At 59.3% G+C, this 26,488-nt stretch overlaps 2 protein-coding genes across 3 annotated transcripts in view; both read right to left on the reverse strand.

Annotated features, from left to right (window-relative positions):
- Nucleotides 1-11,127, reverse strand: LOC117651362. 2 transcript variants are annotated; one of them, XM_034395330.1, is made up of 4 exons: nucleotides 1,581-1,592; nucleotides 1,269-1,393; nucleotides 970-1,179; nucleotides 1-513 (listed from the first exon to the last, which is right to left on the reverse strand). In XM_034395330.1, the coding sequence occupies exons 1-4, from the start codon at nucleotides 1,588-1,590 to the stop codon at nucleotides 325-327; spliced, it is 534 nt and encodes a 177-aa protein (XP_034251221.1). In that variant the 5' UTR covers nucleotides 1,591-1,592; the 3' UTR covers nucleotides 1-324. The 2 variants fall into 2 exon arrangements, with proteins under 2 accessions (XP_034251221.1, XP_034251220.1); XM_034395329.1 differs by lacking the exon at nucleotides 1,581-1,592 and adding an exon at nucleotides 10,930-11,127 and having other exon boundaries at nucleotides 2-513.
- A 1,484-nt stretch (nucleotides 11,128-12,611) lies between these two features.
- The window catches only part of LOC117650874 (GTP-binding protein REM 1), a 39,702-nt gene continuing 25,825 nt past the window's right edge, over nucleotides 12,612-26,488 (reverse strand). Inside the window, exons 3-6 of the mRNA XM_034394490.1 lie at nucleotides 18,345-18,623; nucleotides 16,587-16,669; nucleotides 15,617-15,803; nucleotides 12,612-15,546 (exon numbers count right to left, since the gene is read on the reverse strand). Of these exons, the coding sequence (XP_034250381.1) occupies nucleotides 15,284-15,546; nucleotides 15,617-15,803; nucleotides 16,587-16,669; nucleotides 18,345-18,623 (812 nt within the window). The 3' untranslated portion in view covers nucleotides 12,612-15,283. The remainder of the gene's footprint in view (nucleotides 15,547-15,616; nucleotides 15,804-16,586; nucleotides 16,670-18,344; nucleotides 18,624-26,488) is intronic.

The following is a 26,488-nucleotide window of genomic DNA, read 5'->3' on the forward strand; positions in this document are numbered from 1 at the left end:
TGGTGTTTTAGATGTGATTGGGGTAGAATGTAGAAAGCAATAAATGCCTGTATTTTTATAAAAATGTTTATAAATTGGTTAACAAAAAAAGAACATGTAACCTGCTTAGTGCTTAGCTAGATTGAAGGATATGAAATTCAATTTCCTTTAGTGACATGCAGTGTGTGCGGGAAAAAAAAAACTAGATCGTAGAATACGATTAATGATAAAAATAGAAAGGGTAGTTCAGATTTTGTGCATGGAACTTGGATTTCTGTGTCAATGTGACAATGAGATCATAGAGAGATATTGGAGATCTCAACGCAGTGTCCTGAAGCAGCTCTTCTAGGCATGAACGGTTTCGATTTCGGCCTCGGCTTTTTCTCGGACTTCCTCCGCCGTCTCCTCGGCCTTCTCCAGCGCGGCCTCCGCGTCCTCCGCCGCCTCCTCGACGCTCGACATGGCGAGCTTCTCCGCCTCGGCTTTCTTCGCGTCGGCCATGTCGGCCACGTCGTCCAGCGAATCAAGGAGGTCCTGGAACAATGCATTCCCTTCCCTCAGCAAATGGAATGACAACACCACTTGGCATTTCATCGATCTTTCTTTTCTCGGCAATTGTTCACTAGCAAGGCGCACCGCTCTCCTTCAAGCGCAGTGTCGCGCACGCTATTCTTCGAGCGCACAGGAGCGCCCCTATCCGTCCTGAATGCACGAAATGGGGACAATTTTTAAAGAGCGCTTTGAAGCGTTCTTTAAAAATTTTCCACTCGAGCTAAAGGTCTTCAAGCGTGAGTTGACACTTGACTGAAGCGACGGCTGGCTCTAGTTTAAACCAGGCGACAACCGATCGAACCAGAAACCACTACTATTAGCGAGGAGGCCCACAGTGTCGAGGTGCCAGGGGTGCGCGAGTTGGCCCAACGGGGGACGCCACATCGGCAATCGGCACACTGTCCGTATACACGCGAACGGCGTCCGCGGCGTCCGCACCTGCATCTCCTTCTCGTGCTCCTTCTCGGCCGAGGCGACGGCGTCTGGCGCGGGCAGCACCTCCTTGATCTTGGTCTCCACGGCCGTCTCGGCGCCCGCGATCTTGGACGCCATGTCCGAGGCCATGTCCGCGCCGCCGTGCAGGGCGTTCTCGGCGCCGTGCAGCACGCCGCCCAGCGTCGACTCCATCTGGTGCGCCACGTTGGACACCTGCAGAGGGAAGGACCACACAGACGTGAAGGTCGGAACTCGGGCAGGCCGAGGGCAGGCCGGGCAAAGTAAAGGCTCGTCGCTCCCACCTGATTGGACACCGTCGAGGAAACGTTGTTCATCGCGGAGCCCACGGTGTTGATCGTGGACCCTATCTTCTCCTCGATGCCGTCCACCACCGCGCCGACGCGCTCCTTGACGCTGTCACCGACGCCTGCAGCAGTCAGAGAGCAGCGATTAAGTCCAGCACAATCAAGTCCCCCGAAGGGAAGCGTGGGGTGCCCCAGGAGGGCAGGGCCGAAAGCGGCCGAAAGCCGAAGCGCGCGAAGGGGCAACACCGGCAACACGGAAGTAATCATTGTCCCGCCCGCCCGGCCCGCCCGTCCCACGCCGCCTCCCACCAATATGCATTGATTTCCCTGTCCCGACTGCTGCTGCTGCCTTCATTCCGCCGTGTCCTTGGGCAGGGCCGGGCAGGGCCGGACAGGCGGGCTGGCAGGCAGCCCTCTCGCTTGCACCGCCGGCACCAGGGCCGCGGCCGCAACAAGGACGGAGTGCAGGGTCGTTTGGCCGCGTCGGGGCGCGGCGGGGCGGGGCGGGGCGGGGCTGCCCTACCCTCCTCCCCCTCCGAGGCACGCAACCACCCTTCCAGCATGCTTGTAGCAAGCCGTCGTGCGCCTGCTTGCCCTCCGCGGCCACCGCCAGGCTGGCCAGGTGGGGCACGGCGGGGCCTGGCGGGGCGTGGCGCGGGCCGCGGCGTCAGGGTCAAGCAGCGACGCGTTTCCTGCGTGGCGCTGCCCGGTACGCCCCCCCTTTCCCTCCCTCCGGCAGGACGCGCATAATCCGGCCGTAGTGCGCGCCGCAGACATCACGGTGCCGTCATTAAGTGCCCGGAACGCCGAATGCCGTTCCGCGACCTGTCTCTGTCTCTGTCGCACTCATGGGCTGGGGTGGCTCGCAGGGGTGAGAGAGAGAGGGGGGAGGGAGACTGGATGATGGTAAACTTCGGAATCAGCCTGCGGCCACTGCGGCGGACCCCGCCTGCCGCCACCTAGGCCGGCTCGTAAGGAAGTAGCGAAGTGGCGAAGTAGCGAGGGGTGGCTGCCCTCGTGTGCCCCCGGCCCCCACAGCCCCCTGCCCTCGGCGAAGCCCTCGCGGCCTCGCGGTTCGGCCTGTCTGCGGAGCCCGCGGCCGTGGGGCTGCGGGGCTGCCTCGCCAAGGACGGCGCTCCGTGACGACAGCAGCGCGGCCCGCGACCCGCGCAGCCCCGCGCAGCCCCGCGCCCCGACACACTCATCGGGGCGGACACGTGCGTTCGTTCGCGAAAAAGGAAACAAAGTCAAAAAGCGTCATTGGGACACTAGGCTAAACGTAGCTGGGGCGGCTGTTAGTCGGCCGTCGGCAAGACCCGTATAAAAATAATGCATAAAGGAGGAAGTGTTGACCAAGTCGTCATCGAACTGCCATTGGGGACACAGCGTGACGTCTCGGCACTCCCCTTCCCTTCGGCCTTTCACCGACACTTGTCGTGTCTCACGAAGTCCCAGTCAGTGTTAATTTTCAAAGGCGATGCGATCGTTTGTCGGACCCCTTTCCGGCAATCTAATTCTGGCTGGAGCTGGAACAAACAAATCGTATGATCCGACAAGTTCGTTTATTAAAAAAAAAAAAAAAGCAAAAGAAAGTAAACAAAAATATTGTTCGTGTTCGATGGTCAACAAACAAACAAAGACGTCTTGGCGCAATAAAGAAATCGTTAAAGAAACAAAATCGAACTTTTTATCCACCTTTTTTTGGACCGTTTTTTTTTTCAAACCAATAATCATTTGTTACACGAGCATAAATTTGTATATGCTGTCACGGAATGAGGGACTTTGTTTATTTTTGTCCTCGAGGGGTCGTACTTTGCGTTTGCTGCTCCCCCTGCCCCCGCTGCGCCCGAACGCGGCAACGCGCCTGGCCGGTGCGTTGGCCTCACCCCGCCGCTGCCCTCCCCCCCCCCCCCCCCCCCCCGCCGGTCCGGCCGGTCCGGTATCGCGCCTAGTCGGCCGAACTCGCCGACACTGCAATGTCGGCTTGGCTATGAATACCACACACAATGTCGCGGTGCCGTCCGCCCGTCCGCGATATCAATCACCAGTTCTTTACGAGCACCAGACTGAGAGTCGTTTACGTCGCTCCGTCTCTCTCGCACTCACGGGGCGTCCCGTATCGGCGCGAGGGAGACAGAGCGACGGAAACGACTCTCGGAATCAGTCTGCAGCAGTCCAGGCCGGACGGCCACGCCAGCGGCCTCCACCCGCGCGGATGGACTGGTTGGCGGCGCCGCCGTTTACCGCGCAAGTTTTTCCGCTCGACCCCCTCGCCGCTGCTGTCTCTCTCGCACTCCTCCGGGTCGTCCGGCGAGTGCGAGAGAGACAGGGCGACGCCTTGCCGCGCGGTTATCCGGCGAGAGGCGGTCGCCGCGGTGGCCGCGGTCGCGCCACTTGCACCTTTATGGCTGATGCGAAGGCCGCGGTGGAGCTAAGCGCGAGGGTCGTTCGCCAGACGCGGTGGCGTTGCACTCACTGCGCCCCGCCAACCCCGCCGGCCCTGCACTGCACTTCCATATTCATGCCTCTGTTGCCAGTGCAGCATGCGAGCCCCGGCGGCCTGGCCCGGCCTGGCCCGCCCAGGTCTGACGCGCCGTGACGGGGCGGCGGCACCCGGCCGCACCCGCGGTGCCCACGAGGAGGCCGTCGCGTTGCTGTCACGGGCAAGGCCGGCAAGGCCAACGAACGGGCCGGGCGGGCCCCGTCCAGACCTGCAGCGCACGGATTTGTCTGGCAGAGCCACAATTATCGCATTATCGTTCAGACCCGGCCGCCGTGACGAGTCCTCCACATGTTGAGCCGTGATATTGTTCGGCGACCTCTCCCCAACCCCCCACGGAAAGTTTTTGAATCAACTTTCGACCGGCGGGGGGACCGCAACGCTCGCGCCTCCACTCTGCAATGAGGTTTGCACCTTATGGGAACGAACTCTAAAGGGCTCAACAAGGAGGTCTGGGTCCCGATGCGATCCCCACCGCTTTTGCAACGAGAAGTGGAGGGCTGGTGAGGACTGGTCGATGCGGTACCCTTTGGGCCTCCGTCTTGGCCGGGCCGCCTCATGCACTACTTACACGTACCGAAATAGCAGCCGAGAAATGGAGCCCCTCTCCCGCCACGCCCCCAGCACCCCGCCCCCAGCACCCCGCCCCCGGCACCCCGCCTCCGGTGTTATCAAGATCGCCTTTGCTACGGAGGGTGGGCAGTTCGCGAGGACCGCCTATGGGACCAGATCGGACAGCGGCAGATCCAAAACGGCCTGGTCCTCCCGAACCGGCTGCCTAAAGAGTGAGTGAGCGGAGTCATCACCGCGAGGGACAAAGAAAGGCCTTACAAAAATTTAAGAGGGAGGGAGGTTGGACGAATATCGGCAGGTCGGACAAGAGGTCGTACCAACGACGTACTCCGCCGCCGCCCGGCAGGTAGGCAGCGCGGGGACACGGCCGCGCGGCGGGCTTGCCTACCCAATCGATGGCAGGCGCTTCGACACACACTCGGCACCCTCGTCGTGCGTGGAGGGACACTGCAGCGGGCCGGCCAGCCTTTCCGTCGTCGGACTCAGCTGGTCCTGTCCGATCGGTGACTAACCGTTCTCGCTCCGCCTTATTCCTTGTTCGCGTTCTCCTCGGCTCCTTGCTGCTTGTTCCTTGTTCGCACGTGGCAGTCACGCCATCCGCGGCTCCTGACCACCCTCGCCAGCACAGCCAGCACAGCCAGCACAGCCCTCGGCATACCGTCGGCCAGCGCTGTGCCGAGCCGAGCCGGGCCGCACCGCGCCAAGCCGAGCCCTGCAGCCGGCGTGGCGCCACGCCGAGGCGAGCCGAGCCGGACCGGGCGGGCCGGCCGGCCGAAGGAAGCAGAAAGGTACCGCGAGGCTCGTCGTGCAAGTCGTGCACTGCGTGAGGGTCGATACCCAGCCAGGCCCGGCCCGGCCCGGCGGCCCGGCCCATCAGGCGCCTATCACACACGTTGTTGACGCGTAGTAATAAAGGCGGCCGCCAGGGCGCGCCATTTCAGCCGGCCATCCCACTTGTGGCTTGCGGCCGTGCGGCGGGGCAGCAGCGGGGCTGGCCGAGGGGCTGGCGACCCTCACGCGGCGCGCAGCCCCCGGGGGGCTCACCGACATGACACTGGGAATTCCCCCTGGCTGGGCGAGGCGCGAGGCCTCCAGCAGCGGGCCCTCATACTCGCCACCTTGGTTGAAAAACACTCTGTTGTTTGTACACACTGTCACTCTCTCTCTCTCTCTCTCTCTCTCTCTCTCTCTCTCTCTCTCTCTCTCTCTCTCTCTCTCTCTCTCTCTCTCGCAATCGGCCTTAGGGTGCGAGACAGACAGACGGGACCATGTGTTCGGAATGAGCCTCCTGCTCCACCCACGCCCCGCCCCGCCCCGCCCTGCCACTCATGTCACTGGAGCGTGAGAACCAGGCCTCAATTAGCACGTGGCCGAACCAAGGACCAAGAGCAGCGTGCGGGGCGAGGCGGGGTCGCAGGGACATGCAGGGACGGCGTCGCGACCCTGCCCTGCGTGGCAAGCGCACACTCAACTAGTGTGCGCGCCTGCGCGCTGCTAGAGTGGAACCTTGCCGAGGACTTCAGCGTCTCTGCAATGCCTTTGCAATACAAAATTCGTCGTTTGTCCGACCTTATTTTGTCCGACCTGTCCAATTTTCACTTGCCCGTGAATCGGCTGAAAATTTTGACCGACCTCCGTTTTGTCCGACCCACTTACACCGCCACGCGGTCAGGCTGCAGCTCGAGAGCAACTCGGCGGCGCTCAATTGATCTAAACACCCGCGGCTCACTCTCTATGTCAATCAAGACTGGATGCAGGACAATCCAAAGACATTTTAACACAAAATGTATTCAGAGTAAGAGAAGTAAAATGAACACTATAAAGAAAATTTCAGCGAAAGAGGGCACCCCGGCGAACCGGCCCTCTTCCCCGCTGGCTTGGTGGACCAGTGGTTCCCCCATCTCATCACAGGAGCAACCTCAGAGTTAAACCGCAGTGGCCCCGTCATTGGTCACGTCATCTGTGATGTGGAGGAGTCCTCTCATAGTAGGCCAGGCTGCCACCTTTCCCAGTAGTCGGGTTTCGTTCCCGGCCCCCTTCCCACTCAGGGGCCATGCTACTGGTACTCAGGAGTCTGCGTCACCCTGCCCAGCAGCGGAACCACTGGGCTATGAGAGGCACACTGACCGCCGCCCGATTTTGTATACTTGAACCGCCTTCTTGCGATGCAAGCTTGGTCAAAATATTCTTTACGGTGCTGGGTATCGAACCCCGGACCCCGCAGTCGGGACCCGACGCCTCTGCGCTCTCGGCCACCACGGCCCATGGGTGACGATGTGCGAAGGGGAGCATTTGAAGCCGCTGGTCGGAACCGTATAGTCAGACAAAAAGAGCAGGAAGCTAGTATTCGATCGCTCGATCCGAGTATAGGATTCAGAGATCTCAACACCTTCGGCCACCGTGGCTCGCCGTGTAAGCCGAGTGGCGCAGCGGCGTTGATCTGCTACTTCAGGGGCTGGGGTTCGACTCCCTGCAATTCTTTACATTTTAGGAGTGGCTTTCCCGGTGCGGCTTGGACCCGCTACGCCGAGTGGCGCAGCGGCGTTGATCTGCTACTTCAGGGGCTGGGGTTCGACTCCCTGCAATTCTCTACATTTTAGGAGTGGCTTTCCCGGTGCGGCTTGGACCCGCTACGCCACTTGGCATACACGGCGAGCCACGGTGGCCGAAGGTGTTGAGATCTCTGAATCCTATACTCGGATCGAGCGATCGAATACTAGCTTCCTGCTCTTTTTGTCTGACTATACGGTTCGGACCAGCGGCTTCAAATGCTCCCCTTCGCACATCGTCACCCATGGGCCGTGGTGGCCGAGAGCGCAGAGGCGTCGGGTCCCGACTGCGGGGTCCGGGGTTCGATACCCAGCACCGTAAAGAATATTTTGACCAAGCTTGCATCGCAAGAAGGCGGTTCAAGTATACAAAATCGGGCGGCGGTCAGTGTGCCTCTCATAGCCCAGTGGTTCCGCTGCTGGGCAGGGTGACGCAGACTCCTGAGTACCAGTAGCATGGCCCCTGAGTGGGAAGGGGGCCGGGAACGAAACCCGACTACTGGGAAAGGTGGCAGCCTGGCCTACTATGAGAGGACTCCTCCACATCACAGATGACGTGACCAATGACGGGGCCACTGCGGTTTAACTCTGAGGTTGCTCCTGTGATGAGATGGGGGAACCACTGGTCCACCAAGCCAGCGGGGAAGAGGGCCGGTTCGCCGGGGTGCCCTCTTTCGCTGAAATTTTCTTTACAGTGTTCATTTTACTTTTCTTACTCTGAATACATTTTGTGTTAAAATGTCTTTGGATTGTCCTGCATCCAGTCTTGATTGACATAGAGAGTGAGCCGCGGGTGTTTAGATCAATTGAGCGCCGCCGAGTTGCTCTCGAGCTGCAGCCTGACCGCGTGGCGGTGTAAGTGGGTCGGACAAAACGGAGGTCGGTCAAAATTTTCAGCCGATTCACGGGCAAGTGAAATTTGGACAGGTCGGACAAAATAAGGTCGGACAAACGATGAGCACCGCAAAATTCCTCGAAAACACACTAAAAGCGGTGAAATCCTTGGCAGAATTGAGGGCAGACAGCGGCCGTGGTCCCCCTCACGCACAGCTCCACAACGGCCACAACACACGGCAGTGACATTGCTCTCTGTCCCGAGAAGTGCATAGCGCTGTAGCGGGACTCGAGTGCTTTTGATTTGTCACGGGGCCGGCCGAGTACACAATCAAAGCCAGCTGCGGACTTGCCAATAAGGCAAGTGCCTGACCATAGTCACCAAGCCGTTGCATTATCGCACGCAGGATGAAAATTATATGTCATTACTACAAAGAACTCTAAGCATGAAGTAATCTGACAAACGAGATAAGTACGTGATTTCGCGAACAATTTTCATTGCAACTATTGTTCAATATGCTCCGACTAAGGTTTCACGGTGTGTGTAAAAGGCGCCATGCACGTCGAGCGGCGCCATGTCCGTTCCAGCTCGCGGTGCAAGTGGAGCATTAAAAAGGCGTTAGCGGCGCCCGGAGAGGTCCCTTGTGCATCCATTCATTCGTTCGTTCATTCGTTCGTTCATTCATTCGCCCGTCCGTCCGTGCATGACTCTCCATTCGATCCGACCGCGCACTGCGAGTCGGGTGACGGTGAATTGCATCGCAGCAACATTAAGGCTGGAAGTGACAACTTTGGTACCGCCATTTCGGGCCCAAAACGCGCGGACCTCCGCGCGAAATGAATTATGGCACTGTTTGACCTCGTCAAGCGGCGCGGCCGTTGTACTCCGCATCGCAAACGCGATCGAGCTATCGAGTACCCTTCCGTTTACACGGCACCCCTGCAGGACGCCACACGTGTGGCGTGGATGAGGGGAAGGGGGGGGGGCGTTTCCGAGCCAACACATTGAGAAACCACGTGTGGAGAACCCCACCCTTAACCTCCACACTTGTATTATCACGATTGCAGAACCCAAAATTATTGTATACTTTGAGCAATGCCGGCCAATAAATTCGGGCCTTTTTGTTTCCTTTTGCACTAGTGTAGTGTGCTGCTTTCGAAAGGGAGGGTGCCCTTGGAAGGCCGTGCAGGCAGACGCAGGGCGAAGGGCACTACCGTGTGTTGAGTCGGGGTGTAAGGCGAAGAGGGAGGGGGAGGGGAGGGGGACACGCCAGGGCCTGCTGGGTCTGCTCAATCCGTTTCGCCTGATAGCATCTCGCGAATGTGGGTCGCGACCCGCATCTTCGGGTCGTGCACCCCACTGCGGAGCGCCGGGCCGTCGTGGAACGCCCCGCCGTCGAGGAGCGCCCCGCCGTCGAGAAGCGCCCCGCCGTCGTGGAACACACCCCGCCGTCGTGGAACGCCTTGCCGTCGTGGAACGCCTTGCCGTCGTGGAACGCCCGAGAATGGGACGCTCCCCACACCCTGCCGTGGAACAACGCCCCGCGCAAAAAATTCCAGCCCGTCCGAAATGAGGTGCACCGGGTTCCCCGCCCCCTCCCCTTCGCCGGCCGCGGCGTGGCGCCCTGGAAACTTTGTGCTCCTGCATCGATTCTCAGATCGGCCTATTCGCTGCCGTTCGCGCTTCGCCTTCAAATCAGCGCGGTTGGCGTGGCCGGCCGATGCAGCACGGCGCAGCGCGGCGGGACGAGGCGCGAGGGAACCGGAGGGCACGCCCCCTGATGGGGCCGCGCCGGCCGCGGTAAACGGACCAACAACAAAGGGGAAAGGGGGAAATGGACAAAAGAAAAGAGCTGGCAATACACATCGGGCGTTGTAAGGCACGATGTCTCACTACGTCCACTGTCCATCCCAATGTCTGGGTGCACTGCACTCCAAATCTAAAGGCGGTAATATTTCCGCACCCTTTACAGGCGGTAACTTTGTACACGACAAAAGTACCGCCAGGGATTCCCAGGCGCATCATGGGGAAAAGGGCCTTTTTTCCGGGCACCGCCTGGGAATCCCAGGCGGTACTTTTGCCGTGTATTGGCGGTGTCAACGTTTTACCGCCAATACGAAGGCGGTACAGAAGTTACCGCCCTAACAGAACCGTTTGTACCTCCTTTCGAGAGCTTTACCGCCTTTTTCTTGGCACTCTGAGGGAACGTTACTGGCGGTAATATTTTGTAACTCCTTTTACGCACCATCTAAACGGCGCGCAATGGGCGGTAATACACTGTACCGCCGTTTTCCTTCGGTTTGTAGCGTGCGTAATTGGCGGGCTCCAGATTTTACCGCCAATACGAAAGCGGTACACGTTTTACCTCCTTCGCTACACCGTGTGTACCGCCCATATATTTGTAGTGATGTAGGAGGAGAAACGGTTCTGTCAACAATTGATGCGACGATCGAAAGTGATTCGACTTTGTACACTGCGGACACGGAAAGCATAGCAACTACACTGAAAACGTAATGGTCGGACACATGCCCAAAGTATGGCGTGACAAAAAGTCACGCTAAAAATTGGCGTGACATGAAATTCACGCCGAAGAACGGCGTGACATGTGAGTCACGCCCTCATTTTGCGTGAATGACAACGCGTTGACAAGTCACGCCAAAAGCGGCATGACAAGATATTCACGCCAAAAATTGGCGTAAATTTTTGAGTCATGCCGATTTTTGGCGTGACTTTTCTGTCATGCCGTTTAATGGCGTGACACTTAACTCACGCCCCTGCAGCGGCATGAAGTCACGCCGGTAGATTTTCAGTGTATACTTCGTATTCAGCACTCGGGGAGAATGCCATGCTTCCGTTCAAGTTTGAAATCCAAACGTGACAGATATGTCCCTTCATTCGATGAAGAATTTTCTAATTTCCGCTCTACATTGCGAATTTGTTAGTGCCACCGCAGAGGAACAGAAGAAACTGCGTTGTTCGGACTCCTTGGGGGAAGGACTTTATTGCGCCACACCTTTGAGCGGACAGATATAACTCCCCGACAAAACACAGAGAAGTCTCAATGTTTTTATTCTGATGTCACCTTTAAGGGCAATATGACGCCAAAAAAGGAATTTTGACTTAAATTTTGACGTTACGGACTGGACACTCAGCACTTTTAAGAGACTTGCGAATGTTTGTTGGGGTACATGCGATACTCACCATGCAGCGGGTACGGTGTGTCCTCCTTGGCGTCCTTTGTGGTGCCGGTCTGGCTGGCCTCCTTCGCCTCCCTGGCCTGGTTGATGAGCCTCACCGGGTTCAGCGCCCGGGCGAGCGGGCTGCTCGCCGCGCACCCCATGGCCACCCCCGCACAGCCCTCACAGGGCGCACAGCCCTCACAGGGCGCACAGCCCTCACAGGGCGTTCTGCAGGCGCATCCGACCGCCCCGCTCTGCCTCGTCGTCCGCCTCGGCTCCGGCCGCTCCCCCGACGCGGTCCTCGGCGCGGCGCTGTCGGCTCGACGCTCCGGCGGGTCGACGCTCCGGGTCGGCACTCCGGTGCGCTATGGCGTCGGCGGCGGCGCTCCGCTAGCTGAGACTGGCTCGAAGTGACCGCTGTCCGGCACCCTGGCGTGGCCGCCACCCCTCGGGGCCCCCAGTGGGGCGGAGGCGGAGGGGGCCGTCGGCCGGCCGAGCAATCAGGGCGGCTCACGCACGCCGAGCGCGCCGCGCGGGGCCGCACATGAGCTATTCAGCGGCCGCCACACCTCGGCACACTATTACGGCGTGACGTCGCCGTCGTGGGAAAACGCGGGAAAAGCCGCCTCGGGAAAGAGGAAAACGGCGGCCCGGGAAATCGGCGAGACGGGGACGCGGGGATGCGGGGACGCGGGGAGGTCCCCGAGGCCGTCGTCGGCCGGTCGTCAGCCTGCTCGGCTTTGTGCTCTGCCGTCTGCCGTCTGCCGCGCACCATGCACCATCATTCACCCGTAAGCCGCCACACCAGCGGTGCCTTTCAAAAGAAAAAAAAAACACAAAGCAACTGGTTGTAAAGAGAAATTGCTTAGAGAACGTTCGAAAACAAAAAGAAAAGAAAAGAAATGAAGAAGCTGGCTTTGATAAAGGTTTCTCCGAACTGTGTGATGTTGCCCCTGGCCGCCAGCAAGCAATCTGCGGCGCGACGAAGCACGCCGAGCACGCCGAGCACGCCGTCCGTCCGGCGGTAATGAACGGACTGACCTTAATCAGGCGGGCGGGCGAGGCGAAGGCGAGGCGAAGCGCAATCAACCTTTGCCGAACACCGAGCAGCACAGCCAATCGGCTCGCGACAAACCCGCACAACACCGGCCCAGGCCTAACGCCCCTCAGCACCCTCGACTCCAAGAGACTTGCGCGAGAGGTAGAGAGGGCGCTACCCCACGCCCCGCGGCCCTCGCGCGCGGGGTAGAGACACACTCCAACAAGCGCGGGCACGCAATCCGTGCAGAGTCTCTGTCGACGTGGAGCATCGCAAGCCAGGCAATGTCGCTCGACACCTGTCCTGCATTTGCTGTTGTCCGAGGGGCTCAGCGAACGGATGCGGCTCGGACGAAGGTAAACAGAGGCTCACCGCATCAGAAAACGGGTCCGTATTCCAACATTGTAAATTTCGTGCCACCTCTCTCTCAAAACTTAAATATTTTTGTTTACTTGTTTTTGTCACTTTCCATGAAGTTATGAATTGTATTTCACGTATTTGTTATGTATCTCTGCTGATCTGGGTTCGGAAGCTACAACCAGGGCACTGACGATAGGTCAAGACTTTTGGACGTCGACGGAAAAAGCCTGAATCGCCTAGCAGCGTCGGAACGGTGTAGACATGTGAAGATGAGGGTTTCTAGTGATTCGCAAGGAGTGCTGTAGAAATATGTATTTCACTCACAGATACGATACATACAGCGCAACTAACATCAATTCAAACTTTCACATCGATAACATTTAAAAGGAAGAATAAAATTTTTGACCATAAAATTTAAGTTTAATGATAGACAATAAGTAGATATGCATATGCAATAGTAGCCTTAGCCTCAGCCATCAATTCTCATGGCGCTCAAAGATGTCTAAAGAAAAATAAAAGATCACATTTAACTCTATATTATCCGAAGAAGCACATAATTTACTTGATTACACCTATCATCGAGGGGGCAACCACTTGAAAAATCCTATTCCCCTTCGAGCCCTTGAAATACGTGGAAATCCAAAACCTTTCCCTTAAAATGACAAAAAAAAAAACAACCGGCAGATTCGTACGATTGGACAAAATCTTGCGAAATTCGACAAAATCTTCTCTTCTCTTCAAAAAATCTTGTGTCCCCAAATATCGAACGTGGTTGCCCCCTCGTCTATCGAAGTACGCCGTTACAGTAAAGACTAGATTATCCACATTCATATTTTTCAAATAACTAATATTGTCATGTTGGGAAAGGAAGGAAGGAAGGGAGGCTCTCCATTTGTATCCGATAGGTACTATTTACCAGGTACAGCGCGGATCCTTATAAATAAGCGTAGGGACTAACCTGTCACAAATACACATTCTCTGGTCTTGATTCGCTCCAGCCCACAATTTGTAATGTCACGTCCCCGAAGACAAGAGCACGGCAGAGTAGAAGAAAAAAAACACCGAATAAGCGTGAAGCTCACCATAGGCCTTGCCTGGCAGACAGGAGGAAGGGGTTCCCGGTGCGCCAAACGCCGAAGACTTCCTAGAGAGTTGGACAGTATTGTCCAAATAGAATGTACTCTACAGGGTGGTCAGAAAGTTACGCCCAGCAGGGCACCAGGGTTCTCGGCTCAAAACGACAGAGTTCCAGTGCTTCTCCGCTTATGCTTGGGGTAATGGCAATGGCCTCGTTTTTCCCCTGTGTTACAGCCGAACCAAGGCAGGTATTTTACGTTATTATTCAACTAGGACCACCCTAAAAATAGACACCGAACACACACAAAAAATCGAGTAAATAGCCAACCAAACTGGACTCGAGACAGGCCTTGTGCCTGTCGGAGCCCCGGGCAGGGTAGGCAATGCTGCGGAGCGCCGCGCGTGGGTGTGGAGCGCGTGGCCTATCCCCCCATTGACAGGCGCTCCAGCGGCCGAGCGCGTGGCCTATCTCTCCATTGACAGGTGGTCGCCTTCATCGGGCAGGTGAGCGCGCGTCCGCATCCGAAGGGTGCAGCCAGGTGCAAGCCGGTGCAGCCATCCCACAGCAGCAGTGGGGTCGGGCCGAGGGTCGGGCCGAGGGTCGGGCCGAGGGTCGGGCCGAGGCCGAGGGTCGAACCTCTCTGTCTGCTCGCTGGGCGCTCGGCTTGCAACCGACTGCCGGTCTGGAGCAGCTTGGGACCCGTTTCGCGAGACTCGCCGTCGCCTATTACTGACACTCTCAAGGTGGTTCGTCTCTCCATTTGGTAATTCAATATAAGTTGTGGTTTAATCTGACCCTGCCTTACCTCTTCAAGATCCACCGTCGGAAGTTTACTTTGTACAAAAATAACGTAGAATAATATAATATATATCTGGCTCGTTGTGAGATTCTAAACTTATATCACAACAATTAACAACTTTTTTTCGAGGGGTGCCCCACTCTGGTAATCGTGTGTACACTTCGTCTAGTAATCACTAGAAATCACATGCCAAAACTTAACGATTTCGCTGTTTTTATCGGTCTTTGGGGATTTTTCTTATGAAAATAGGCAAGAAATGATCCTAACTGGCCGAAATTTTAGAGTTTTATGAGAATTTTTTTGGGTAATCACTGTTAATCAGTAATCGTGTGTACACTTCTGAGCTGAATGGTGGACCCCTCGCTTTTTTCGATAAAGACACGAGCTTTGAAACTGGCAGATTATGTACACAAGAAAAGTCAAAAATGGCATTAAGTGCTGATAGTCCGCCCAAGAAAGTCGACATTCCAGCACAAGATTCGTAAAAGAAGACACACACAAAGCTGCACATAACTTACACGACTACATGGATCAACAAAAATAATACCGAGGGGGGAAACAGGTGTGGAAGATATCGCCCACCGAGCTACTAACTTCGTTAACTTCACCAAAATACATTCTCTTTTTACTCCAAAATACTTCAAATCTATCTGTTAATTTCAAGCAAGGGTGTGTGTATCTAAACTTCAAACCCATATCCCCCTTGACTAACTAATACATCAAGATAGTTAAAACGCCTTCCTACACTTCTTTTAAAATCTCAATATGATAGGTAAAATCGGCACGTCCCGTCGACAACCGCGTTCCGTTTTTCCATTGAAAACCGCGTGCGTGCGTAGAAGTAAAACAAACACCAAAAATGCGGCAGGATAGCCGGAAAGTCATGAGATAGTCTGAAAGTCACGAAATGGTCCGAATTAGTGCAAAACAGCTCGTACGTCTTGAGTGAATTCCCCACCGATCGAAGAAGAAGAAGAAGGATCATGCAGAAGATCGACATTTCCTCACAAAAGATTCCACACAACACACCGACAGCCAGTGCGTCGGCCCCCGAACAGGCAGGCTCGCTCCGCCATCACTGTCTCATCATCGACACCCTCCTAGGCCACGTTCAGATTCTCACAGTTCTTGAACTTGCTGTCCTCCCGGCCGAAGATCCAGGTGAACATCTGCCTGGCCTTCATGGAGGCGCGCACCATGCCCCGGTTCTTGTACCAGTGGGCGGTGCTCTCACGCTCCGTCTGCGTCGCCTTGATCCGGATCTGGGTCAGGATGCCCACGAGCAGCTCGTCCACGTTGTGGTTGATGCCCACCGAGACCTCGATGAACTTGGCCTTGTAGGTGCACGCCAGGCACTTGCCGTCTGCAGCAAGGAAAGATGCATAGTAAGCCACGTGTTGATGTTGTTGTTTGTGGTGTGGTCGTGAACTCACCCTGAGTGGAGACGGCGCGGCTGCGCGCCAGGTCCACCTTGTTGGCCACCAGGATGACGGCCCGGTTCCGCAGCATGCCCAGCTCTTGTAGCCGCTGCAGGTCCATCTCGGTCTTCTGGAAGGACGACTTGTCCACCACGGAGAACATCATGACGAGCGCCGCGCAGGGCTGCCCCGCCTCCAGTTCCTGCGGCACGACATGCATCATGAATCCAAGCAGGGGCAGCTCAACACGTGTGTGCACACTGTGAGACCAGTTTGCCAGCAGTCACCGGCACTGTGCCTTTCATCAATTTTCAACCCTCCCCCCTTCCTGCCCTGCCGCCTCATGGCAAAGAACACCGCTCAGTCGGACACAGCTCTGGCAGGCGAGCGATTCCTAGCCCCTCGCTCTGTCTCTCTCGCACCCGTACGGCACTCTCCATGAAGGCGAGAGAGACAGCAAAGAGTGCGGGCAGCGGAATCAGTTTACTCGGTTTACTGGGGACACGGTGCACGCACGGTCCACGCACGGGCGCACGCTGGGAGATCTTCCGCAAATGAGACTCGGTTCAAGCTGACGGTGAAATGGATTGGGGTTTGCCCGCTGAACGAGGAAATGTCATCGCTGCTTTCATGTTGGAACCTGGCTCATACGCTGGAGAGATCAAGCGTGCATGGTCCACCGGCTGTGGTCTTTTGGCCGGTGGCCTGACTGCAAACGCGGAGAACACTGCAAACTCTGCGCTTCCAAGTGTGGAGACTGAAAATTCCACGCCTCCGCATTTAAAGAGTGAAGTTCTCTTCAGTTGGTTTGACAGTGTACTCTCAAAACAATGAACTATTTAAGGCCGGACAAAGAAAGGATTTTGAGCATATGAGCTTGCAAAGAAAACACTTCGTGATTTGTAAAGCAATTCTTCGTTTCACAAAGTCTGGACGGTGCTCATTGATCGGTGAGGTTTCCACCGCGACACGAGAGTGTGTGTACCTTGAGAGTGCCGTAGTTGACGAACTGTAGCTCAGACTCCTCCCCGTTGAGCATGATGGACACGGACTGCTCCTTAGGCACGTCTGGAACAGAACGAGTCGAGCATTAGCGCGGCGACCCTCGAACAGGTGTTGTCGGCGTTCTCATATGGCGTGGCACCGCCCGTCTCTCTCACGCTCGTTGGGCTGGCCGAAGAGCGAATGGGGCAGCACTGTAAAATTGTTTAGGTTACGGTGACTGCCGACCCTGAGCTTGTCCCGAGCGGCAGCTGGGAGGCGGCCCGTGTTGCAGATATCACTGCAGCCTGCAGCGCTGTAACCACTGTAACACGCCCTGAACGCACTTCGGTAAATCTGGCTGCCACTCCCCACTCGGGACAGTTGGCACTGGCCCGGCGTGGCGCGTGGCATGGCGTGGTGTGGCATGGCACGCGGTGTGTGGGTCAAGGTGGCCCCCCTGCCACCGGGCCAAGCGGCCACGCGGCCACTCTAGCGCCCCGGGCCTCGTTCGTGTCCATGGGCCCTTCGCTCCACGCTACGTGCAGTGTTGCCAACAAAGAGCAGCTTGACGAAAAAAATCAAATTATTATAGTCTTGAGGTTTGCGTTGCGAGCCTAAATATGCATAGCGCACCTTGAAATTGGAAATGAAATTTTCCAAGTCGGTCGCCCCGACGTTTGTTGTGCGAACGCGTTTGGCTTTCCATGACGTCCTGGTGAAGCCTGGTTGGCGAGCCTCACAGCGTAGTGGGACGGCACGTGTGTCTCCTGCCGGAGGTAGTACTATTTGTTCGTCGCAGTCTCCCTCCTCCCCCTCCTCCCCCTCCTCCCCCTCCCACACGCTCCAGCGATTCGCGCGAGCTTTTCTTGTCGTCTCGAGTCACGCACGACTTCCCCATGCATAGAGAGAGAGAGAGAGAGAGAGAGAGAGAGAGAGAGAGAGAGAGAGAGAGAGAGAGAGAGAGAGAGAGAGAGAGAGAGGCGCGACAAAAGTTATGCCGACGTTCCATTCTCGGCGCGGGCATGCGCCGTCCAGTTAATAAAACGACCACCTGCGCTTCCACGGCCAGCCGGTGCGGCGCGGCGGGGCGCGGCGGGGCGCGGCGGGGCATTCCAGGAGCCTAACACGCTCGCGGGCCTTGGCGGGGTGGCGGTCGGGTCGAGGAATGTGCTCCGTGATGCCACACATGGCCGCGCACACCACGCAGGGCGGCGGGGCGGCAGGGCGGCAGGGCCCTAGATGACGCAGGACAAAGCCGGCGCGTTCGGCGCGGGGCTGAGCGGGGCTGAGCGGGGCGCCGCGTCGCTATGTGTGTTGTACTCGACGGGGGTGCGCTCGACAAAGGCCACGGGGAATAGGGGACGAGGACGGGGAGCCTTTTACTCAATTAAACTCCAGACAACGCGCCGCCCGCCCGGCCCGCCCGGCCCGCCGCCTGCTATCGCGCGGCCTGCAGGGGATAACACTCGAGGGGATGCTCCGGGTTTACCGGCCGCCCTCGGGCTGCTCGCCCTTCGCACCCGAGCGGCGGCGGCAGCGGCGGCAGCAGCGCCGGCGTGGGGAAGGGGAAGGGGGCGTTGTTATTCCAGGGCGAGCAAGGGTGAAAAGCGTTTCCCCGTCGAGTGTTATGCGGCTTGGGCTGCCGGTTGGCGGGGTGGTTGGCGGGGCGGCCGCCGCGCCGGCCCAGCCGAAAGCCCGACCGGGCTGATGCAGGGCCCCCTCCCCTCCCCCTCCCTATCCCTCCCTGCTGCGGACTTACCTCGCATGCCGTCGTAGGCGTTGATGCACTCCGACGTCATGAACTGGGAGATGAGGGCGGACTTGCCCACCCCTGGCGCGCCCAGCATGGCCACCCGGTGCGTCACCACGTCCATGCCGGGCATGGCGATGGCGTAGGGCGCGGCCGGGGACATGGGGGCGGCCGGGGAGCGCAGCAGCGGTGTGGTGCCACCGCGGTCCATGGAGAAGCCCTCGGACGGCAGCAGGGAGTTGCTGCGGGAGCGGCGGCGGCGGAAGGAGTCTCCGCGGTTCACCACGCCTGCAACAGTGCAGCACACGGTCAACGCCGTCAACAGTGCGGCGGAAGGGGTCGCCGCGGTTCACCACGCCTGCAACAGTGCAGCACACGGTCAACGCCGTCAACAGTGCGGCGGAAGGGGTCGCCGCGGTTCACCACGCCTGCAACAGTGCAGCACACCGTCAATGCGTGCAACAGTGCTGCACACAGTCAACGCTGTGCGCCGCTGGATGAATGTCGAAGCCGTGACGCCGCAACAACGTCCTAGCCACCCGCTGCTGCTCTCAAGCAGGGTGGCGGGGCGGGGCGAGGCGGGGCGGGGCGGGGCGGCACCGAGTCGCTTGTTTATTCATCAAAAGCTGGCGGGGCTGGCGGGGCTGGCGGGGGCTAGACACAGCGCACACCACACCATCAGGAATGCGTGCGCCTTTCAGCGCCGGAGTTTTGCGACGAGGGAAACGGGCTGGAGAGCGGCGGGTGAGATCCCTGTATGCGAACCCTTGAAAGTTCCCCGACAACGGCCGGCTCGGCCGGCTCGGCTGGCCATGACAAACAAAGGAGTTCTAGTGCGCTCGGATTCCGGTTCCGTTCGTCGGAGTGCATGCAGGTGGCACTCTCCCCACTGGCCGCGTCGCGCCGCGTGTTCGCTGGACGCTGCGACAGTGCGAGGAGGTCCATTGTCCATTGCCATGTTTCGCATGGAGGGCAGTGTCGCGCGGTACAAAGGGAAAAGTTCATTAAAAACCGTTGTCAGCCCTTTTCAAAATGAAAGGGGAAAAGGTGCTCCGCACAGCAGTGCTCCGGGCGAACGTGTGCTGCGGCCGTGCGCGCTGCGGCGTTGATTGCCCGACGGCTGGTGTACACTAGTGTACTCCACCGTGTGAAACGACGGCCACCCCGCAGCGCGCTGGATCAGTGTGACAGCACGCGCAGCACGCTCGCGGCGCGCACTGGGGCACAATCTGCCCCGATCTGCACAGGTCGGCAGTTGTCAACTTTTCTCTCACCACTTTATATTAGCAGGACGCCAAACAGAGCGAAGAGAGTGCCCACAGTATACTGTAGTTCTGACTCGCCACTGTACAGTAGTATGTGGCCTGCCACTGTGGGGGCCTGACAGTGCTCTCCCGACGAAGTGCGATCTCGTCTCTTGCGACGCGCTCTGGCCAAGAGTCAGAAATTTCCATTGACATTATGAAAACAAGCCAAGCTTACGAACACCGATGACAGTGACTCTACGGCGACAAAATTCCATTTTTATTTCCTCTTTTTGGGGGTGGTAGCACGCGTAGCCCTGCGCTTCCACAGCCGCTGCCTTCCAATTTACAGCGTGCATTGTCACCTTGTCACCGAGCCCCGCCAAGCCCTGCTCGCACGTGAAAAGTGCATGGCCCTGCTGCCCGCCCTGCGCGCCCTGCGGCGTGGTTCGTTTTTCACGGCGCTCTGGCCCGGCCGGGCCGGGCCCGGCGTCCACCGAACCGAAACCGGGTTGAAACCCCATCAGTCCCGCGCCTCTTGGCAGTGGCGATGCGGCGACGCCAGCCTGCTGCCACCGCCATCGGGGAAAACCCACGTTATCGCATCGATGAAATCATTTTCCGCGGCGTCCGCGACCGTCGCTCGGCAAAAGCTCGGCGAAGCACGGCAAAGCTCGGTGAAGCACGCCGAAGCACGGAGAGCGCTGCACCGATGAATATTTCGCCCCGGAAATGAATAATTAATCACGTTCCATTTGACACAGCCTATAATCGGCGCGGTGGGCGTGGCGGTGACGTCATGCCCCGCGGCTTGCCTGGGCTTGCCTGGGCTTGCTACCTCCCCCTTCTGCTTCCTTTTTGTTTCAGGAGCGCGCCAAAGCTTCGCCGCCGGCGCAGCGAGCCGCAAGGCGTTTCAGACCGCGCCCCCCGCCAGCAGGTCCGCGCTGTGACTCCATCATGTTCGCCCTCCACCCTGGCGCGCCCTGGGGCCGCGGCGGTTTGTTTCTATTCTGACCGCAGCTTCGTGGGTTCGAGTCCCCATGTCGGCGCCCACTCTCCGCCTTTCCCGCGACGGTCGAGCGGACCTGGATCAATCAGGCCGGCGAGTCGGCGCGCCACGCCGCGGTGGCCAAGCTCGGCCGCGGCTTTGCCGTGCTCAGCGTGCCTGCTGTGTTTGTTTACGCGCCGTAAACACCGCGGTGTGCGATAAGTGCCAACGCCGTGCCGTGCGCCGCGCCGACGCGGCAACGCCTGCGGCCGGGTGAGCGCGTCGTCGTCGAGCACGTCGTCGTCGAGCGCGTCGTTGTCCAGCACGTCGTCGTCGAGCACGTCGTCGTCGAGCACGTCGTCGTCGAGCGCGTCGTTGTCGAGCACGTCGTCGTCGAGCACGTCGTCGTCGAGTGCGTCGTTGTCCAGCACGTCGTCGTCGAGCACGTCGTCGTCGAGCACGTCCACTGTGAATGAACAAGGTCGTTCATGGCAGAAAGAATTTCGCGGAATTTCGAGTGAGGCGTGTTCTATATAACCGATCCAATTTCAAGGAACGCCGCTCTCTCTCGCCCACGTTTCAGCGCGGTTCGGCTCGGTTCGGCTCGGTTCTGCTGGCGGTTCGTCTGTCGGCGGTACATAGTTCCATCCAACTATGCGCAACATTGTCCTAACTCTTCCTTATCCAGAATCAGATCATTATGCCTCACCAAACTTTGGCGGCGATCATGACTGTTGATTGGCAGTGGTGTCATTGGCAGTGTCATCGGCAGCGGCGTCGCCGTGCGGGCCGCCGAGGCCGAGCCGCGTCGTACAACTAGGGTGCGTCTGGCGGTGACGGCGCGAGGCTGGGCGAGGCGGTCTAAGGCGGCTCCAGGCTGTGCGCAGGCAAAGGCGACGAGTCTGTCTGGCTGGAGGTGCAGTCGGTGGGAAAATGCTTCAAAGCGGTGGGAGGCTGTGGGGCGTAGCCATGGCGTAGCGGTGCCGAGCTGTGCGACACTGCGGCGACACGAGACCGCGCGAAACTGCGCGAGACACAGGAATCAATATCGGGGCGCTGTGCCTGGCTGTGCCTGGCTGTGCCTGGCTGTGCCCTGTCGGCGGATTCCGAAAGGGGGTCCTCGTCGGTCTGTCTCTCTCGCACCCATCCGGGACTCCCCGTGAGAGCGAGAAAGAGAGAGACCTCACACTCTGAATGAGTCTGCTGTGCCTCTCCGCGCCGCCCGGCCCGGCTCCACGGCTTGGAATGCCAGGTCGAATGTGGGTCAACGCACGCCGCGACACGGCACGGCACACCGCGGCACGCCACACCGCGGCACGCCACACCCCCTCGTGTGACTAGGTGGGAGAGTGGGCAGGCCGGGCGGGCGAGCGGCGGGCGGGCCCGAAACATGCATAGGAAGCGAACCGCGGTCAAGCTAAAGATAGGCCGTGTCGAGCGCGGGGATGAGATATGGCGCGGTGAGGGTGGGGCCGCGGGGTCTAGTGGGACCGGTGGGGCGAGGGCAAGGACGCCGCAGAGGGCACGCGCACGCACACACGCGCGCGCGCACACACACACACACGCACGCGCGCGCACAAAACACACACACAAACAAGCGCGCACGGTGGACAGGAGACGCGGTAGCATCAGTTTCCGCACCCGACGAGCGCTTGCTTATTTTGCGAAAAGCGGTGATGTAAACGGGTAGCGGATACTCCGGGGGATGATAACACGCCAGATGCAGGAATTCTTTGTGTTGTGCTATGATCCTCCCCGGGCTGGATCGAAAAATATTAGTCTGAGCGGAATATCGGTTTACCTTTCCTCTTCGCCGGGAGCAGGAACACGAGGGCGGAGCAGGACAGCTCAGGGCCAGCCCAGGGCCCTTCCCTGTAGTACCTCCCCCCGGCAGAGTCCATAACAACGCAGGAACCCAGGGTGGCGTCGCGTTCCTTTTCCATTTACGTTCAATTGAACGTGACTCGAGACGCATCCGAGGGACGCATCAAAAGGCAAGGGCTTCGCGGAAGCGTAGGAGCGTTCAAACGAATGCGACGTCATATTTAAACGAACCCAGTGAAGTTCCAGGGACCTCCTCAAACAGTCATTCTCCAGTGGTGTACCGGTCTCGGCTCTAACGCAACGCCCATTCAATTTTATTTTCAACGTTGCCGGGCCGGGAAACCCGAACCTACGAGAACGAGGAGCTCCGTCACGTCGCTGAAGGTTATTTCGGGGCCGCGTTGCTTCGAGGAAATTGGTGTGAGCGAAGCTGATAGCGGCGCGCAGGGCTTGCCCGGACTTGCCATTCAGCAGCGCGCTGTCTTCGGCCCGGCATACCAAATGACCGCCAATAAAACAAGTCGAGTGAGGGCCGCGCCGCCGCGGCCACAGTAGTAGCGCGACAGCCGCAAAACTATGGCGAAACGGTGTGGGGAGGAGGGAGGGGGCGGGGAGGGGACGCGCAGTCCACAGGTGGCTCGGAGGCGAGGCGCGGCCAGGCGCGGCCAGGCGACCCCAGGAAGTCCGTCTTCCTTCCCCTCGGCTTGCTTCGGCTCGGCTCCATTAGCTGCGAGTCGTTCCGTCGTGTCGTGCACTCCAGCGCCTTGTCTCTTGTCGTCCTTCCTGCTCGCTGACTGCCCTCACTGCCTCCTGTCCCTCTGCCTGTCGCGCTTCAGCTCCGGTCGCTCCTTTGGTCCGCCCTGCCTTTGTGGAACTTCCTTGGCGACGCGACTCACTGCACGCATGCGCACACACACACACACACACACACACACACACACACACACACACACACGTGCGTCCGCGAGCGACTGGTCCTCAAAGGGGGGCACCATGCCTGGAGCCTGGAACAGCCTGGAACCACCTCAGGCAGGCAAGGCGCAAGAGTCTCACCGTCTTGCACCGAGACTTGCAACATACTCGGAGACAGCCGGTGTCGAGCTTTACACGCCACGACACTGTAGGCTGCGTGCTTCACACAGCTCATTATGAGTCGCCACCGTGGCGAAGGCAATCCACACTGTAAGTGCGCGGAGAGCAGCATATGTCGGGGCTTGCATTACGGCTTCGCTGCGTTTGGCCCCGCTTACGACGCGTCGCTGGATCGAGGATCGCGGTTCGGCGAGGGACGACGACGATGAGGGAGGACGACGGCGAGGGACAACGACGATGAGGGGGGACGACAGCGAATGGTGGACGACGGCGAGGGAGGACGACGGTGAGGGAGGACGATGGTGAAGGGAGGACGACGACGAAGGGAGGACGACGTCGAGGCGGGAGGACCGCACGGCGAGAGAGGACGAAGGGAGGACGACGGCGAGGACACGCGTCCTGGAATCAATTTACGGCGGGACAGGGAAGGGGCGGGACTCCGGTACATGGAGGCTGCAGGCTGATTCCGAGTGGTGGTGGTGGTGGTGGTGGTGGTGTGGGGTCCCATCGCTCAGTCTCTCTTGCGCAGAGACGGGGCGACCGGGCCGACCCCGCCTGTGAGAGCGAGGGAGAGAGACCGCGCCACCACTGCCACCGCAGCCCTGCTCCTGCCCCGCAGCCCGACCCTAATCTGCGGGGATCAACAAGTGAAATGGGCGCGGCTCGGGCGGGGACCCTCCGACCCACCGACCCACCGACCGTCGGGGCGCGGCAGTGTTTCGGGCCTTTCAGGGCATTCCCCAGACGTATTGCTGGGCTGCAGGGAGTGTCGCTCTGCTGCAGGCTGATACCGTCGCTCTGCCTCTCTTTAACGCATGGGGCGTTTAGCGGGGGCGCGACAGAGACAGCGATGATTCAGTGTTCGGAAGCAGCCTGTTGGAACGCGGCTGTACTGGCGCACGGCAGCGGGCGGCAGCGGGCGGCAGCGGGCGGCAAAGGGTGCTGTGGTGGAGTGCAAGCCACGAGCAACAGTGGCATTTCTATCATTTCTGTAGTCCGGCATAGACGGGAGGGAGAGGTCTCGGGGCCGCGAGGGGAAGGGAGAGGGAGGAGACGTCGGAAATGTTGCTCCGGTCGCAGCAGAAGCAGCCCCGATGTAGCCCGATACCCCCGCAACACCAGAGCCTCCCCATTTATGTCGGAGCACACGGTCTGAGTTCCATCTTCATAGCCCTCTCCCACCCCACCGGCGCTTATTTTTCCTAGCGCAGGCAAAGAGAGGTAAATCTTCAAGGTTTCCCGTCCTCATGGAAACAGAGCCGTTCTTTACGGAAAACATATTTTTTCACCCAAAAGCATCGTGGGTTAAGTTTCAGAATATTAAGCCGAATCAGAGGCATTGAAATCATGAACTGTGATGGAAGAAATAAAAGAATTCCCCATTTGGCATTCATCTCCTAGTTGGGTAACCTGTACCCGGGCAGTGAAGAGGACGCCGCGAATACCATGATTAGTTTCCCTTAATGCCATTCCAATGCCGGCGTACCCAGCCGGGCCGCCGGGCCGCCCCTAGTTTCTGCCATTGTTGTCTGGACCACAAGCCAAGCCGCGTGAATCGCGCCGACAGGCAGGCCCCGCTAGCAGACTGAGAGTCGTTTTCCTCGCTTTGTCTCCCTCGCTCTCGTGGGACGTCCCGTTTTGTGTGAAGCCGCGCTGTCGGCATTGCCAGGGCATTCTGTTGAGGACGACTCCCTCTGTTACTCGCGGTCCAGACTGCTGCCCTGTCCGCGGTCCCCGAACACACTTGGCCTGCCTGCTCATTTCCACTGCAATCCCCCGAACCGCAAATCCTAACAACAGGCGGAGAGAGACAGAGCGACTCTCAGAGAGACTCTCAGTCTGCAGGCGTGGGCCCACTCCAGCGCTGCCCCGACCGAGGCCCCGCCGGGCGGGCCCCGCCCCGTCTGCACGCCCACTGTCTGGCAAGGCAATACGGGCGACGAGCCGCGGCGACGACCAACATTGGCGGTCGATCTGCGGTTTGGGGTTGCAGACGTTGCAGACGTTGCCGACGCCGCCAACGGTACTGCGCAGCGACACTGTGAAACCAAGTAGTGTCGAGATCTCCTCTCTCAAACGTCCACAGCGTGGAGGAATGCTCCGCACGCGGAGGCGTGTGGTTCGACACACTTGGTTTGACGGTGGAGGTGGAGGAGGAGGAGGAGAAGGTGGGGGACGAACAAGTTGCGCGCGATAGGGGCCTCGCCGGGCATCGCTGGACGCCGAGACGTCGAGACGCTCGCTTTGCTGGTTTCATTACCGTCCGGGGGGCGTGAACGGATTGGGGCCGCGGTGGCCTGGAATGGCGATAGATTAGACCCACGCACGTCCTGTGGCCAGGCAGGCCAAGCCTTCGACCAGGAGGCCCCCCGGGCCACCGCCCGCCCCCACCGCCCTGCCCCGCGCTAGTTATCGACAACGGGCCCGGCCGTGCTGGCCTGGCCGTCCTGGCCTGGCCCCTCCACGCAATCATCCCTCGCCTGCATCCATCACGGGCCGCGGCCGCGCGGCCCCTCGGCCCGGTACGGCCGAAGAGGGTCCGGCTGGCTTGACGGCTGGGTGCCCCGGACAGAGGATCCCTCATCCCATTTTTCCTTCCCGGATCCCCGCGGGTCCCGCATCCTGGCTCGGGGCAGCCAGGGGGCAGCAGCGATAGCCTGTCAGGCGCAGCGCAGCGGGCTCCGTCCGGTAGTTCCGGTGCCTGCCAGGCAGTGCCCGGCCGGGTAGGGCGGCCCGGCGTCGAGCTTGCCCGCCATGGGTCCTTGTTTGCGCGACTGTAACGTCTTTGTCCGGACGCCCCTCTGTCTGTCCGTCCGCCTGTGTGTCCGCCCGCCCGCTCGTGTCCCTGGCTGCCCTCGCCGTGGCCAACGGCCCGTCCGGCGGCGCGGCGGCGCGGCGGCATGGCGGCACACACAACGCATCCTGCGGGGCCGCCTTTTGTCTGACGCACGCCGCACGCCCCTCCCCGCCCCGCCGAGTGATAACGTCAAACCCGTCGAGGTGAA

The sequence above is a fragment of the Thrips palmi genome, unplaced genomic scaffold (genome assembly GCF_012932325.1).
Source record: "Thrips palmi isolate BJ-2018 unplaced genomic scaffold, TpBJ-2018v1 HiC_scaffold_5, whole genome shotgun sequence".
In the NCBI taxonomy this organism is placed as follows: Eukaryota; Metazoa; Arthropoda; class Insecta; order Thysanoptera; family Thripidae; genus Thrips; species Thrips palmi.